This window comes from Saccopteryx leptura, chromosome 6 (assembly GCF_036850995.1).
Source record: "Saccopteryx leptura isolate mSacLep1 chromosome 6, mSacLep1_pri_phased_curated, whole genome shotgun sequence".
NCBI lineage: Eukaryota > Metazoa > Chordata > Mammalia > Chiroptera > Emballonuridae > Saccopteryx > Saccopteryx leptura.
In genome coordinates, this window is record NC_089508.1 from 83,844,591 (window position 1) to 83,860,674 (window position 16,084).

The following is a 16,084-nucleotide window of genomic DNA, read 5'->3' on the forward strand; positions in this document are numbered from 1 at the left end:
TGCACTTTTATTAAAATATTTTGTTTTTGTTTTACAAAAATTGAGAAAGTTGAAGAAATATTTAGAATCTCTTTGTTTTTGTTATTCCGCTATTTTAAATAATACCTGCTGATAAAAATTTACAGAAAAATACCAATATTATAAAATGTATTGTCCATATTTTTTCTCATGGAGCAATTATGATAATGAAGTAAGTATCCTAAAAATGCTTCAGATAGAACTTTGCTTTTTTGTTATTACTCCTAACAAACTCATAATTGGTTAATATTTAATGTTTCTTTTTGTATAAAAGTATGCTAAAAGAGACAATAAAATAGAAAATCTTATAGTTAATGATAAAATGAGAATATTATCAGTGTATACTAAATGTATAAATTAGATGAGGTTTATACAGTCTTGGAAGCAGACTAATTATAGTCTAGTTTTAGTATAAAATGTTAAAAATACATTTCATATAAAAGCAGTTTTGTAGGAAATTCTCTTTGCAAATATAAAGGCCATATCTTTCTTTGAAAGACCTGTTGATTCAGAGATGTTAGCCAGCTATCTTTACTAAAACACTTTACAGTGCTAAAAATAGTCCACTTCAGTTAAATATGGATATTTTTAAAAAGAAAATCCCAGTTAGACTGCAACAGAAGGACATTTTGTGTGACAATATTTTGCATGATTAAAAATTTAAACAGAATAACAGCTATTTATATTTACAGTTACATGAGAGTAATTACTAAAGCAGACAAAATACTTCGAGCATAATTTAATAATGTTTTCCTCTAGCAAAGGTGCCAAAATTGTTATTTGCATAATTTTCATGATTTGTACAGAAACATAACTAAGTGAAATCATGAAGACATCTCTCCCCAACCACCTTTTTTCCTTTGTAGGAGATGTGGGGAAGAGACTAATATATCATAACAACTCATTTTTGTATAATTTCCCATAAATATCACAACCCTTGTGGCAAACCATTAGGTGAAAGAGATGTGTTCCATTCAGACATTCTCTTTTAGGGTCGGTCTTTCAATGACCAGCCTCAGCCCAACTTCAAGGCTCCTAATTATAACATTTACCGGTTCAAAGATTAACCTTCTGAGAGGGGCATTTTGGGCTGTTGGTAACTTGATCAGCTCCGTCTTCTCCTGGTCTGTCTCTCTCTGGTTCTTTGTAGGGCAGGAGGGAGATGATGGTATCTGGCACATTCCTAGGATGACTTGAAGATAGCGGCCTTCTGTGTTTAGGGCTGAAAGATTGTGAACTCTGTTAGCTGAAATGCCACTCTGGGGAGGTGAGCAGAACATTAAAAAAGCTTTAGCTGTAGGTAGCACAGTGCAAGTAGAGTCAAATTTGAGAGCTGGGACTCAAGTGGACATTTGTCCCTGCTTTCTGCCTTAATAAAATCTGAGTGTTAACTGTGGAAAAGGGCATTGGAGAGATCACTAAAAATGAATCATTAGAGTGCCCAGAAGAGCTTTATTATGATGTACTGTGAATAACTTCAGAACCTATTCTGTACTTTTATACGTGCTTATCAGGTAACGGAGTAACAAGTCCATTCTGTTATCCTCCAACACAGAGATTAAGCAATCTGTTGAACTATAATGGCAAAGGAACAGACTTTTTTTCTGCCAGCTTCAGTCAGTAGCCTTTAGAGAATTCTATAGGAGGTTAGGAGAGGAGATATTCTTTCTTGAAATGTTTTAAAAATTCAAGAGAAACATTTAAGTGAGAGTAACCAACATAAGTGAACCATAGGCTGAGAGTACTGGAAGCTTTCATTCATTTCTGTTATGAAGGATTAGAGCATTCCAGCCAATACACAAAGTCATGTTATGGCTCCTGACAGGTAAATTGAGGGGACTGATTTGGTCGAGGACCAGTATGAGGATGTTTCTGTTCAACAGTTAACAGGATTCAACATGATATGGAAAATACAGGCGTGCAGAACTGTACTACGACACTCGCGTTGCCAGCTAAAGTCTAAAACACAGCCACATTTACATATGTGTCCATCTGTCTGTTTTTACACTTTATTTTTCCAACCAGTGGGTGAAGTGGTTTTCATCCAAGCTGCAGTCTGAATTTTTTTTTCACCCACCACTTTCCATTATACTATATAGATGCATATTTTAAAGTACATGTTATTTGTCTCTGGACACACATTTGCACAGTCTTGGCTGGGTTTTCCTTTCTCTTCTGGAAGGTGAGCTCATCTTCGCAGGCCTCCGCGTTGCAGCTGTTGGCTTCAGCCAGGTGGCCTGGGGATCTCTGAGTAAGGGAGCAGTGTGTTGCCTGGTCCAGGTCGCAGAAATCCTCCGCACTCCTGAGGCCAGGGCGAAGCTGCCGGCGGGCCACGGTCCAGGGCTAGCCGGTGAGAATGGAAGTGCTTTTGGTCTGGGCAGTGGAGAGCCTGCGTAAATCCTGTGTAAATAGAGGGAGGATAACAAAGAATGAGCCCCTGCAGCTCTGAGCATTTGGAGCCATTTGGGGCTGAATTTGATAAATGCTGCTTATACCGCCTGAAAAGTCGAAGAGAAAGGAGCATAAAATCCCCTCTTTTTTTCCCCTTTCTGCTCCTACCCCGGGGGGAGGGTGTTCAGAACCAGGGAAGCCCGAGGTAAGCCGATGAAGCCTTGTTTTTTCAGTGCTCTTTTGAGTGTGAAAAAGGTGGCCTGGGTCACTGTCCTCTCTTTAATGTCGGAAAAACCCACACAGTTAGTAAATGCTGCATGTAAACGAAAGCATTTCATCTCTTCTGCTTCCCTCCGTGCTAGTGGGCCATGAACTAGTCACTTGAAAAATCACAGAAAAATTTCACTTTAACGTGTCCAGACAGTTAAGCACAGCAGGAAAGTAAAAGAGATCAGTAATTAGCAGGTCTCACTGCTGGCCTCTCGCCCCTCACCCTCCTGACGTTTGTGGGTCTGCAACTTCCCCCTTCCCCCAACCTGATCTAATGTGAAAAAGGTAAATTGCATGTGGTAAAAGATTTACTTTGAGGATGGTTTCTGTTTCTCCTCCTCCTCCTCCCCCTCCTCCTCCTCCCCCTCCTCCTCCTCCTCCTCCTCCTCCTCCTCCTCCTCCTCCTCCTCCTCCTCCTCCTTCTCCTCTTCCTCCTCTTCTTCCTCCTCCTCCTCTTCTTCCTCCTCCTCCTCTTCTTCCTCTTCCTCTTCCTCATCTCATTTCAAACCCTGATGCTGTCCTAAATTAAACTTCTGGAAGGTAGTCCCTGAAAGAAAATATCAGTTGACTCTTAGAGCATTTTAATCCTAAATTGAGAAAAAAAGCCATAAGAAAATTATGATGGAAAATGAGCTCACCAAGAAGTGCGTGCTGCTGGGTATAGGATACTTCATGTTTACCGGTCATGTCCTCAGGGATCTGCAGGGCCTGGGCAGTGGCTGCCCCTCTCACGCAGCACCTCCCCTCCCCCGCTGGAACAGGGCAGGTTTGAGGTGGAGCACCGTTTTCATAAACAATATATGACACGTGTCTCAGATGTGCAAGGATCATCTTTGGGGAAAGTCAGGCACATGTGTGAACAATAAAACACTGGACATCACACTCCCACTGCCCGTAAGGCAGGGAGAGGGGGGGGAGGGAGTCTGAGGCTTGGTGGCTTCTAGAACCAGGGAATCTCCTTCAGGAACACTTTCTTCAAAACAAGTTGCGTTCTCACAGGTCCTGATAATATGTCTAAAAGCTCTTGCTACCAATTTGTCCAATCCACTAGCATGTGCGTATTTACTCTTTGTCAGAAAAATCTGACAAATCAGATTTAAATCTTAAAAATCAGAAATGTGTAAGACACCACTCCTGCTTTGAAAAAGCTCATAGTCAAGCAGGATAGACAAGATAGTAAACAGATACGTTGCAAAGCAGAAGAGTACATAAAGCAGAGGTAGGAACAAACTGCTGAAGAAGGAAAGAGCATAGTGTCCTAACTTTGTTAATGGGAACTGAAGAAAGCTTTACAAAAAAAATTCCTTTTTCACTGGGTTTTGAAGGTTGAATAGGAGTTTGCCTAGGCAAAGAAGAATGAATGGGGAGGAAATAAATAAATAAATAAATAGAAAGGGCATTTTAGGCCAAGGGGAAGTGATTACAAGCATGGAATCTTGAAATATTCCTTGGCTCAGAAAAGTCTTTAAAATTCCACAGATGCCCTTGTTTTAAAATTGTATTTAATATGAACTTTAAATCCACAGGGAATAATAACGATTCTATATAAAATGGATATATTGCTTGTGTAAAAATATGTATCTGCCTGTTTCTTGGTTCATATTTACTTTTCTTTTTTCTTTTTTTTCTTTCTTCTTTTTTTGAGAATTTTTACAAGAGTTTATTTGAGCCAAAATGAGAACATATGCCTGGAAGCTGGATCTCAAATGTTCCCCATATTTACTTTTAAGTGTGCTGTCATCTTTTTGGGACATAAATGTGAATATACAAGGCATCACTCTTGGGGTTTACTTCCTGAGCAGTCGGAGCTAACCCAGAATGTGGCTTCACTTTTCATATCTTCTTGTCCTCCCAGTAGTCTAAGGAAGAGGACAGAGGATGTGAGCATGGTCTTTGGAGGACAAGCACCAGTCTGCCACTAGCTGTGTGACCCTTGACAAGTTCATTTCTTTGAGTCTCAGTTTTCTTATCTAAAAAAATGGTACTGATAATAATAGTTATTTCATTCACTTGTTGTGAAGATTAAATGAAGATTAGAAGTTAAAACGTTGCTGGTACGCAGTGAAAGTTGTGATAATGATGATAATGAAAGTGACAATAGTATTGATAAAAAAAGAGGACCTGGTATTCTAGAGATAAAGAAATGGTGTAGAAGAGACTACCCTATGTAGCATTCAATAAAGACATTTTAAGAGCTCTATAAATTACTGCATGCATATGTATATTTGAGTATAGGCAAAATAGGCAGTACATGTGTAAATACACTTGGACATGTGTACAAATTGGTGAATTATTTGAAATAGATACAATTTAATTTATATACACATAGGTTTATAATCACATATATTCATATCTATATATTCACAGATATATCTAATTTACAAATATATTCACAAATATATCTAATTTCTGGAACTAGATTGTTTGGAAGATGTGTCTGTGAAGTTAGTGAATTTACATTGTACAGACTGAAAATGATAATATAATGTGTTTTTATTTATCAAAAATGAGAAAGGACAAAAGCCAGATGCGATAGTCTTTTTTATAGCATACATTTTGTATGAATGTATTTAACTGTTAAATTTGGTCCAAAATTTGGAGAAGTGAGGATTAAATAACGCACCACAACATTTCCAAAAGAAATACAAATACTATTAGCTAGTAAACAAAATACACGTTCCTTTGTCCTAATTATTTCTCTGAAAATATAAGACTGAAAGGTCAGCTTTAAATGTTCGTTATATGACAGTATATCAAAATGTCACAGACACCTTATTTGATTTTTGAAAAACATGACTTTGAGACAGAGGAATATAGCTTTAATCACAGTTCTGTCAAGTGTTTAATGCTATGCTCAGCAATGGCCTCAAAGCCACGAGATCCTGACTGGACGGACAGTATGTTCTCAAGGGTTTGTAGCGTCTCTGGGCTCTGAAAGTCTGTCTGGTGCAGTGCATATAAGGTTTCCACTTGGACCACAATAAATGCATCATAAAAATCCTGTTTCGAAGACTTTTGCTCTACTGAATATATTTAAATCTCTTACAGACAATGGCTTAGTTTGGGGAAAAAAGTTTACATATTTCTATTTGCACTGGGATCTGCCTAGTTCAGCTCTAGCTCAATCCCGACCCTGGGACCTAGACCTCATCTCTCCTTCTGCACTTAGAGCTTTACTAATGGGACTGAGCCTTACTTAGAATTGTCTCTGATAACAGGGTTCAAATGAGTAATGCTTTGTAAAGGAAAAGGTAATTTACAGTGTGACTGTAAGAATAACACTGAACTTGAATAAAGTCCCCTGGACTCCAGCTTCTCCTTAACCGTGGAGTGAGTCTTGGGCAAGGATTTAACTTCCTGGCCTCAGTTTCTTCAGTGCTAAGTGTCTAGGAGTTTTTTTGTTTTTTTTTTTTTTTTTTCTTTTTTCATTTTTCTGAAGCTTGGAAACAGGTAGAGACAGTCAGACAGACTCCCGCATGCGCCCGACTGGGATCCACCCGGCACGCCCACCAGGGGCGACGCTCTGCCCACCAGGGGGCGATGCTCTGCCCATCCTGGGCGTCGCCATGTTGCGACCAGAGCCACTCTAGCGCCTGAGGCAGAGGCCACAGAGCCATCCTCAGCGCCCGGGCCATCTTTGCTCCAATGGAGCCTTGGCTGCGGGAGGGGAAGAGAGAGACAGAGAGTAAAGTGCGGCGGAGGGGTGGAGAAGCAAATGGGCGCTTCTCCTGTGTGCCCTGGCCGGGAATCGAACCCGGGTCCTCCGCACGCTAGGCCGATGCTCTACCGCTGAGCCAACCGGCCAGGGCTAGGAGTTTTGTTTGTGTGTTTGCTTGGGGATGGAGACAGGAAGGGAAGTAGTGGAAGAAGATGGACTGGGATCCTCTTGGTTGCTCCATTACATTACTGATAGGCCAAGAAGGTCACATCCCAGTGGTACTGCATGCATCATTGCACATCATCACTGTTTCCTTGCTTTACCCCAGGCCCAGCAATTGATGTCTCAAATGTAGACAGATTTTTGGCTAAGTGGAATAAGACAATATGCCAATGAGAGGAAGTGGCATCCTTTTGCTTGAGTAGCTTTTTACGACCAAGAATTTTATGGATTGGGAAATTCTGCTTTAGAATCATCTCAGGAACCTCTCATAATATGCATATATCTCTTCTTGACTCACTGGTTACATGGCAACAGATATGGATTTTGCCTTCACATGCATACCCTGCTCTGAGCATAGTGTGCTCAGCTATGGAAAGGTTGTGTGACTTCCTCCAGAGCATGGGTATAAGTCCAGCCAGAGAGGAGAACCCAGAGATTTGAGTCAGGCCTCGAAGACAACCAGCCAGGGTAGCAGGCTAAGGGGATCTCTCCTCTGTGCTCTACAGCAGAGCTTCTCAAACGTGAGTGGGCATCAGAGTCACCTGGACTGCTTCGTGGCAGATTGGTAGGCCCCACTCCTGGAGTTTCAGATTTAGTAGGTCTGAGATAGGGCCAAGAATTTACATTTCTCACCATTTTTTCACCAGTGATTTATATTCTGAGATTCAGTATTCCATAGCTTCTTTCTTCCTGTTTAATGTTCACCACCAGAAGATTAGGATGGGGCTTCATTACATTGGACAATCCATGTGATGGAGAACACTGTGGCTTTCCTACAATGAATAAGGCCCTGGCCAGATTGTAGGTGCTCACCATGACCACTAACCAGATTCATGGGAGTAAAATAAGAGTTTTAACAATCTACCTGGTCCCAAGGTTGTATTCTATTTCTGATTAGGAGGTCATCTAGTTTAGTGGCTTTCAAAACCACTAAGAAAAATAAATAAATATAGGCATTAGTGCTAGGCTGATGGTGTCGGAAAAGCCAAGGAACTTGTTGAAAATACAAATTCCTTGTCTCTATCCTGGGCTATTTTGATTCAGTATGTCTGGGATGAACCCGGAGCCCTGTGTTTTTAACAATCTGCCCTGATGATTTAATCCACTTCAAAGTTATCCGTCCACAGGCCTTGAGTATTTCTTTCCATGGTTTCACACCGGGTGTTCCAGTAAATACAAGGCTATTTTGACTATCTTTGCCCAGACTTAGACTGTGCCCTTTGGTCAAAGGATTAGCAACCTTTTAAGAGAAGTATGCCCAGTAATTCTTTATTTTGTTTTTCATCATCAGAGGTGGCAATGCTGGTGGAGTGGCCTGTGGTTCAGCCCCTCACATGGCACTGACCTCCTCTAAGAAGCACATTCTTGGCAGGTTTAGAAGTGGCCAAGGCAACTAGCCCACCCAACCCCTTGGGTACTATAGTGAGTGTACTTGACCCAGTATGGGATTATCAAAAAGAGGGGCGGGCCCTTGACTAAGCTTATTGGTAAATTTGGTCATTCACTCACCCAACAATCACTGCGTATCTGCTCTCGGTCAGACATAGAGCTATGCTCTCAGGATAAAAAGATAAGAAACAGTTTCTACCTTCCAGGATTCCACACTTTTGAATCCTAACTTCAGATACCATGATGTACACTGTTATTTCCCATACCTCCCTTGGCACATGCATCTGGGCACTTCTACACATCCTTTTCAGCATGGAAACTCATTTGGCATAGGTGCCAAGGATTGCCTGCTATCTTACACACACACACACACACACACACACACACACACACACACACAGCCTGAAAACAAGAAAACAATATCCACTTTCAGAGTTACTGACTCTAGCATCATCCTCACAATTGCCTTTTAGGTTGTAGATCACACGGTTGCCTTTTGAATATTTTTTCTTTATGCTGTTAGTCCTCCATGCTGGAGTTGGTTCAAAAACACATTGAAGAAAAAGGCAATGGTATTTATTTATTTTGCATTTGGAGTGGAAAACTCCTCTCTTTATAGAGATATAAACACTAATATTAATTTGAAAATTTAATGTCTAGTATCTAGTTATTATAAAAATAGGCACGTTTTTCTTTATAATTATTTGCTACACTGGATCCCAATTCAAATATTTTACAACATTTATATAAAATGGACTGCTTTATATTAAAATTTATGTAATGCTCCTGTCTTCTCCAGTTTAAGTCAGTTGTCAAAGGATGCTCAATCTAGCTATATCTTTTCCTTGAGCTAAATATAGTGTGAATCATATAGTTTGAAGGTGTTACCAGCCCTCTTTGCTTTTAAGCAAAAGCAAAGGCGCTGTGGAAATGCTGTCTCTAATTTTTAAGGTCATTGATTGGGTTAAAAAGGCAAATGCCTTTTCTCGTTGAACTTCCTTCAATTAAGCCATTAACCTTTGAACACAAGTATATTCAAAAATCTATCAGAAAAAGCTAAATGAGATCTTAACAAAATCCTGACAATTTTAGCTTAAACATATACACAGAAACCATATGTGCTTAGAAAGAAACATATACACACAGGCATTGTTTACAGCATGTGTTTTTATATTTGGAAGACATTGAAGGAAGAGCCATTCCATACATACATTATCTGAAATGTACATCCAGATAGCCCACATAGACTTTACATTAAGAGACAAAGATATCTTTATCCATAGTAGGTAGACAGACTGACTGACTTCAAACTTGCACTTGCAGTGTGAATTTTTTTTCCTCATCTCCGGGTACTGCTTTTCAAAATCGCCTCAGGCTACAGAACAGCACCTCAGATCCCCAAGGCCCACTGCCTAGCTCCTAATAGCCACTCTCCATCTGTGTCACATGAACAGCTGACGAGATCGCTCCAGTGTCTGTATTTTGGAGAGCACATCCACCCAGGTTAAAATGCTGGGGTTGCCAAGGAGCAGTCAGAAACCATTAGTGTGGGTGAGAATTTGCCTTGCAGCAGTTCCTTGGCATGGTGGAAAGCGTGTGTGCGTGTCCCTGCTCGAGCTTGTGTGTGTGTGTGTGTCCTTGTGCAAGCGCCCCCTTGGTGTGCATGGGGGTGCAGGTAGCATAGATAGATGAAGTGGAGACTGCATATATCCACGTATCCAGTACTCAGAAGTCAAATGCCTTTTGTTTCTTAGCACTCTGATTAGTTCTTTGACTATTTGGGGTCCTTTGATTCACTCTTTTTTTTTTTCTTTTTTAATCATAACAGACGGCAAAGAAAAAGAGAACAGCAACTTCGGGGTCATGCTCTAGTGTTTGGGCAGATGGAGGGGAGCTCTTTGCCTTGGGGCAGGGTGGTTGTAATGAAGTGGCCTGTCAGTCTGTAAATAGTGAGGGTCATCTCTTCCATGTGATGGAGGGTATCGCATTGCAGTGAAAATGGAAATGTCAATAAAATTAATCTGCCAGCTCTTTGCTGTGGCTTTTCTGCTTCTCTGGTCAAAGAAGGTTGAGGGGGTTTTTTCGGGAAAGAGGGAAAGAACAGGTACAGGGAAGCCCACCGAGCAGACCCTGAAGCTGGAAGGCGGGGGGCTCAGTGGGCAGGATGCGGTGGGGTGGCCCAATCCACGAGGAGGGAGCCGGTCCGGGAGTGAGCCGGTGGGTCTGCAGCATTCCCCGGGAAGCTGGCGAGCAGCTAGCTCAGGCTACTCTGAGCACAGAGTTTATTGTTTTAGGCTTTCTTGGACAAGGTTTTTACTTAGCATGGGATTTATGGCATTTACTGCTAATGAATGTCTATTCTTAAATTACAAAAACCCCCATCTCAGCGCAATTCCCAGATGTCCTTCCAGGACCCTGGCTTCTTAAACACCAGCGGGGAGCATAAACTCTCCACTTCTCTGTTTTCCTCTTTCGTGTGGCTCCAGGCTAATGATGTGCAAGGAAAACACAGCCATCTATAAAGCCCCAGTGCTGTCCCCGTATTCTTCATTTATTTTGCATTTGATTATGCCACAAGTCGGATCTTGTTTCTTTCCTTTTTTTAAAGTTATTAGTTCAAATATTAATGTAGGGATATGGCATATATTGCTGCTCTTGATTGATGCCTTCCCAAAAACAGGAAGACGTGCTCGTATGAATTTTAAGAAAGTAGGGGTCCTGCAATGCCTTGCCAGAAGAGTTTTTCAGATACATAATTTAGATGCCCTCCAGGCAGGCTTTCAAGGCATTTTTGCCGGAGGGCAAGAAAAAATAACTATGACTGTTAAAAGTAAATGATTTTTGCTAATGCACAATTGATGCCAGAGAAAAGCACAGAAAAGAGAGATGTTGATAGAAACTTCTGATTAAGTGAGCACCCTACCTTGATGTGTATCCTTTTTTTTTTTTTTTAATGATAATGATCAGTGTTGCAGAGAGCTAAAAGTTTTCATGTCATGCAAATGCTGAGTGCAGGGTCATCCGAGGAGTGTGCAGATGTGTGTGCTTAGGGGGTGACAGTGCTAGGAGGGGCTGAGCAGGCAGTGTGTTATGTGCAATGAACAGTGACACAGTTACTGTCACCTATGCAGGCAGCCTCGAATATAGAGACTACAGAACATTTAACTTGATTACCCTACAGTATGTGTTCACTATGGGCATGGGGATGCATTTCCTCCGAATGGGTTTTCTGATGGCGGTTTTCCCACATTGGATTCCATAATTGACAGAGAGCTACTGCACTGTGTCAAGCACACAATTATAATTGAATTAATGATATGGGTGAGTGTGAGACACACAAAATTAACATTTGAAGAGGCCTGGTTTAATTTTGTCTTTTACATATTTGTGTCTCCAATTATACTTTAATGAAAGAGAATATACCCTGCTTAATAGATATCTTTCCACAAGCTGAACTGAGCTAATCGTTAGCTGCACATTGTTGTTGACCCCCATTCTATGTTTTTTCTAACGCACTTTCATTTCTTTCTACTAGGGGATGGTTTAGACAACAGTGTAGCTTCACCTGGCACAGGTGACGATGATGATCCAGACAAGGACAAAAAACGCCAGAAGAAAAGAGGCATTTTCCCCAAAGTAGCAACAAATATCATGAGAGCATGGCTCTTCCAGCATCTCACAGTAAGTCAAGATCAAAGAGAAAAATACAAGTTTTGCTGTTTTGCCTTTTCCCAGCAAGTTACGTGGGCTCGTTCTGATTTTTCAAATGAAGGTGCCAATTTTCTCTTTCTTCAAATCTAATGACTAGCAGGACAGTTAAGATTTTGTCAACTCTCACCATCATAGAGCATCCTTCAGAAAGGAGCAGATTTTTTTGTTTGTTTGTTTTAATAGGCTAGGAATGGACCTTGTTTAAAATGGTCTAGGATCCTAAACAGTATATATGAATCCATTTGTTATTTGTGCTAAAAGGTCTGAGAGCTACTTTAAATGATACAGTCACAACCAAGGGCAATAGCTGTAAGGAGCTAGCTCGTGAATCCATCATCATTGCCAATCACACTCAACAAAAGCCATCTCCTCCAAAAAAAAAAAAAAAAAAAAAAGCCATCTCCTCCAAGAGGCAAAGAAGGCACCTAGCCACAACAGTATATCCAAGCTGACGGCATCCAGTGCCTCTGCGATGGCTAAAGCAGCTTGCAAACATGTCACGTGTTTATGTGGCTAATACATAGAAGATTATAGGTGCCATAATGCCTTTGTTCATAAGGTGGAGATTAAAGATTCTTTTTTCCTGTTCAAGGTCCATTATCTTAGAAGCTAACCCTCTTTACTTCTGGGAAAAGACCAACGTATGCAACATTGTTTAAATTACAATTTATCCTCATCCTCCTGTTTGCCATCAGTTTTATGTGTCTGTAGATACTGTTGATTCTAAGACTCTCATGACCAAAAAAAATGACAATGTATTTTTTTTACAGAGGAACTAGGCTCTCTTATATTTTACTGTTCGTTTAGAAATTCTGGAAAAATGGTAAAGATTCCAGAGGCTGTTTCTTGCTATAATATTGTTTTCAGGCCATTCTAGTTAGGTTAATGCTTAAAAATAGAGGAGCATATTGAAAGCTGAAGGTCTTTGATTATCCAACTTGGGTGTTGCCATGCTGAATGACATTGGTTACAGTGTCACGGGTCCAGGACTAGGTTCTACTTTTATTTATGGTGGTGGCTACTGATCTGCTCAGCTAGCAGGGCTACAAAGGGCAAAGGGCAGAGTGGTGGTGGGAAGGGCAAAGTGATAGATTCATGTTCCTAAATCGGCCATTTTGATGTAAGGACATTAGTAGCAAACTAAGGTGTATCGATCTAGCCCGTGGTGTCAGGATTAGCTGGGAGAACCAACGAGGCTGTCGGGCCGTGGTTATTCTTGCCTGCAGCTCTGGCCATTTCAAAGGTCAGGGCCCTGCACTGACTCGGCTCAGAGGAATTAGACAGAACATGCGGTCTCTGGGCTGATTACTTAACCAAAGACAAAATAATGAGTCCTAAGCAAATACTGACTAATTGAAAGGGCTGTAAATCCATTACATATTGGTCAGGGATAATCAGGAGTATTTAATCACTTTTATCTATTCAGGAGCACTGAAGCTGCAACAGCAAAGCCCTGAACCTTGCCATGTGGTTATTATTCTCATCATTATCAAAATTACTTCACAGCTGTTCTTTGCTACATCACCTCAGCTGGAGATTTACTAACCTGTAAAATGTTTTTAATTTGGAAGTCGAGTGAGTGTGAGAGGAAGGGTTTCTCATTTTCAGCTGGAGGTTTGTTTGGTTAGAGTAGCAACTAAGAGAGGGAGGGCAGGGGCCCATGGAAGGCTGGCAAGCTGCTCTCTCCCACGAGCTCACCTGTTCCGTTTCCTCCCTCCGTCTTCCTGCACACACAGCCTTTCTTGGCCAAAAATAAAACCTTCAACAATTGCGTTCCCAGCAAACATCTCTGCCAGTTATCAAACCCTGTGCCACAGAATAGTAGCATCTTAGAGAATTCAGCTGCTCTGTTTACAAATGAGAAGACTGAGACCCAGAAAGGGAAGTGATTATTAGCTCAAGGTCAAGCAAGCTATGACCAGGAACCAAGCTTTCCTTTTTCTCAAATCTATGCTTTTTTACCACTATAGGATGACTGTTAAAATCATTATCACCTTCAAGAGTTGTGTATAAATCTCACAACCCCTGCCATCACACACTCACAGTCGAAGGGGATGAGGGTATGGAGAAGCAATGTGCTTTTCCCTGTTTTTAAAGTTTCCTGCTCCTCCAACCTTTCCAGAGAAGACTCTGTGCACCTTTCTCTTCAAGCAAACTTTGTCCTTTACCACGTGTATTTTGAATTTTCCATGAAACTGTCCAAAGCCCTTGCTGGCTCTCCTGACTTGTCCTGCCCCTGTCCTGGAAGGAACTCACCGTGCACTGTGGCCACCGGTGAAGGATTGTGGGTGGCCAGTGACTCCTGGGTCCTTGTTATGGCTCTGATGCGCAAGGTGTTACTAACCAACTGGAAGACTTATCCCCACAACACGAGTGCTTTCATCTAGTTAAACATATACAAGGCTTTGTGCAGAATTCTCTGCCTAGCTGGAAATTTTAAATAAATTCTTGCCTTTGGAGTGGGGAGAGGAGACCAAATAGCCAGAGCCAGGCATCCAGGAAAATAGCATTTATTTTTCTTTTAAATTATATTGGTTTATAACATTGTGATATCATTTAATCAAATATATGTAAGAAATTACGTTCTAGTGTGGGAGACAGGCACATTATTGAATAAAACATACTTTTGAAAGGGCTGCGATAGAAATATATACACAAGATGATATGGTCCAGCTGGCATTTCAGGTTTAGGTGTTCTGTGCACTGGCCAAGCCTCAGTGAAGTCCCTGACGTTCTCTGGACCTGCCATTTCCCCACTTTACAAAGGAGAGGTACCTGGCATGTTGCCGGCTCCTTTCCCACGCTCGCAGGTATTGGTTCTGCTTAGGAGCATGTGGTCGGGGCAGGGCTCTGTCCCAGCCTCTGGTCATCCTTTCGTTTTCGCCCCCCTTCATGTTTTTTTTTTTTTTTTTGCTTTCCACTAAGTGCTTTATTTTCTCTTCTCCCCATGACCTTCTTTCACAACATGGCCCTTTCATTATTTTCTTCTACGGCTTTGCCTCCCAGTCTTTCTCTCTGCTCCCTCCCATGCCTTTCCTGCACCTCCCTTACATCTGAAGGAAATTTTCCATGGCCTCCCCTTTGAAAACAATTTTTTTCTGATCATCCAGACTTCACCCCAACTGCAGAGAAGAGGCTCCATAACTTTGATGAGGATGGTCCTATAAAACTTTTACTTCCCAATCTTTAATGAGCTGGAAGATTTACTCGGCTATAATTCTAAGCTCAGAAACCAAGAATAGAGACCCCTAACTAGTGACATGTTAATTGAGACTTCTTTTCTTACGTGCACCGGCAGGCATTAAGGAAGTCCTTGGAAAGAGAGATGCCCCACTATATTTTTCTGTCTTTGAATTAATTTCATCTTTCTAAGTGAAATGTTGGCTCTAGCTCACTGAAAATAGATGTAGTCTAAATTATTATTCATGTAAATTTCTTTACAAGTGCATGATTCAATGCGCATTCCTCCATTATTAGTCTCTTTAACATTATTTCAAACTGGTTTGTTCCCTTTTGTGCGGTATGACCTGTTCTTGTATTACAATAATCCCCGATGTACCCCTTTCTCTTTCTTTTTTTAAAAAAGAAGCTAATTGAATTATCTCATTATTTTAATTTGTTAAGCAAATGTATTTTGCATCTCAGGATGTGTTCTTAAAGAAGTGGGCTGCTAAGGCTTTGCCCCCTGAATGGGCCGTTGGCCCATTTTGACATTCATGCATTCATTAACTAGCAGTACATAAAAGAACTCGGGTTGTATTTTTTTTTTCCAAACACCCAACCAGCATGGAACAACTTTTCCCAATAAGCCACAGGGGTTTCTCTACATATGTTCTCAACTGCAAGCTATTGTCACCTATTCTGAATACCTCAAAAGGCCTGGAGAAAAAAGAAGCCCACCTCAACAAAGACCAACTGTAGCAATTGTTAAGTCTCAGTCTCAATATGACAAAAATCATTAACCTTCGGTTTTCTTAGAAGAGCAAGTTTAACTACAACTGTAACAGTTCAAACAATCTTTCAAATTCCTGTGCACCACCAATTTTAGAGGAAAAGGTAATATACTCACAGCTAATTGATTATATTGAGAAAAACATTTAAACTGAATCCAAAGTGGCATTGTAAAAAAACCTATCTGATGAATTGAGGAATTTTTATATTCAGAATTAAGCACTTTGAATTTGCTTAATCTGAGGCTAAGTAGTTTCTAGTTTCTAACAACAGATTCCAAAATACCCTTTAAAGATCCCCTTTAAAAAACTCACAATAATCTGAAATATATATATTTAGAAACTCCAACTATTTAAAATAGTATCTATTCAATTACCTCCTATTCTATTGGTTGATGGCTGCGCCTGACTGTCAGGCTAAGAAATTTAGTGAAGATAGAAGAAAGAATCTGTTGAAAATGTATGTGTTTTTGCT

At 40.8% G+C, this 16,084-nt stretch overlaps 1 protein-coding gene across 8 annotated transcripts in view; it reads left to right on the top strand.

The window, feature by feature from the left end:
- The window catches only part of MEIS2 (Meis homeobox 2), a 205,901-nt gene that overhangs the window by 54,039 nt on the left and 135,778 nt on the right, over positions 1 to 16,084 (top strand). For all 8 annotated transcript variants that reach the window (XM_066343986.1, XM_066343990.1, XM_066343989.1 and 5 more), the window contains one exon: positions 11,484 to 11,629. In XM_066343986.1, the coding sequence (XP_066200083.1) occupies positions 11,484 to 11,629 (146 nt within the window). The remainder of the gene's footprint in view (positions 1 to 11,483; positions 11,630 to 16,084) is intronic.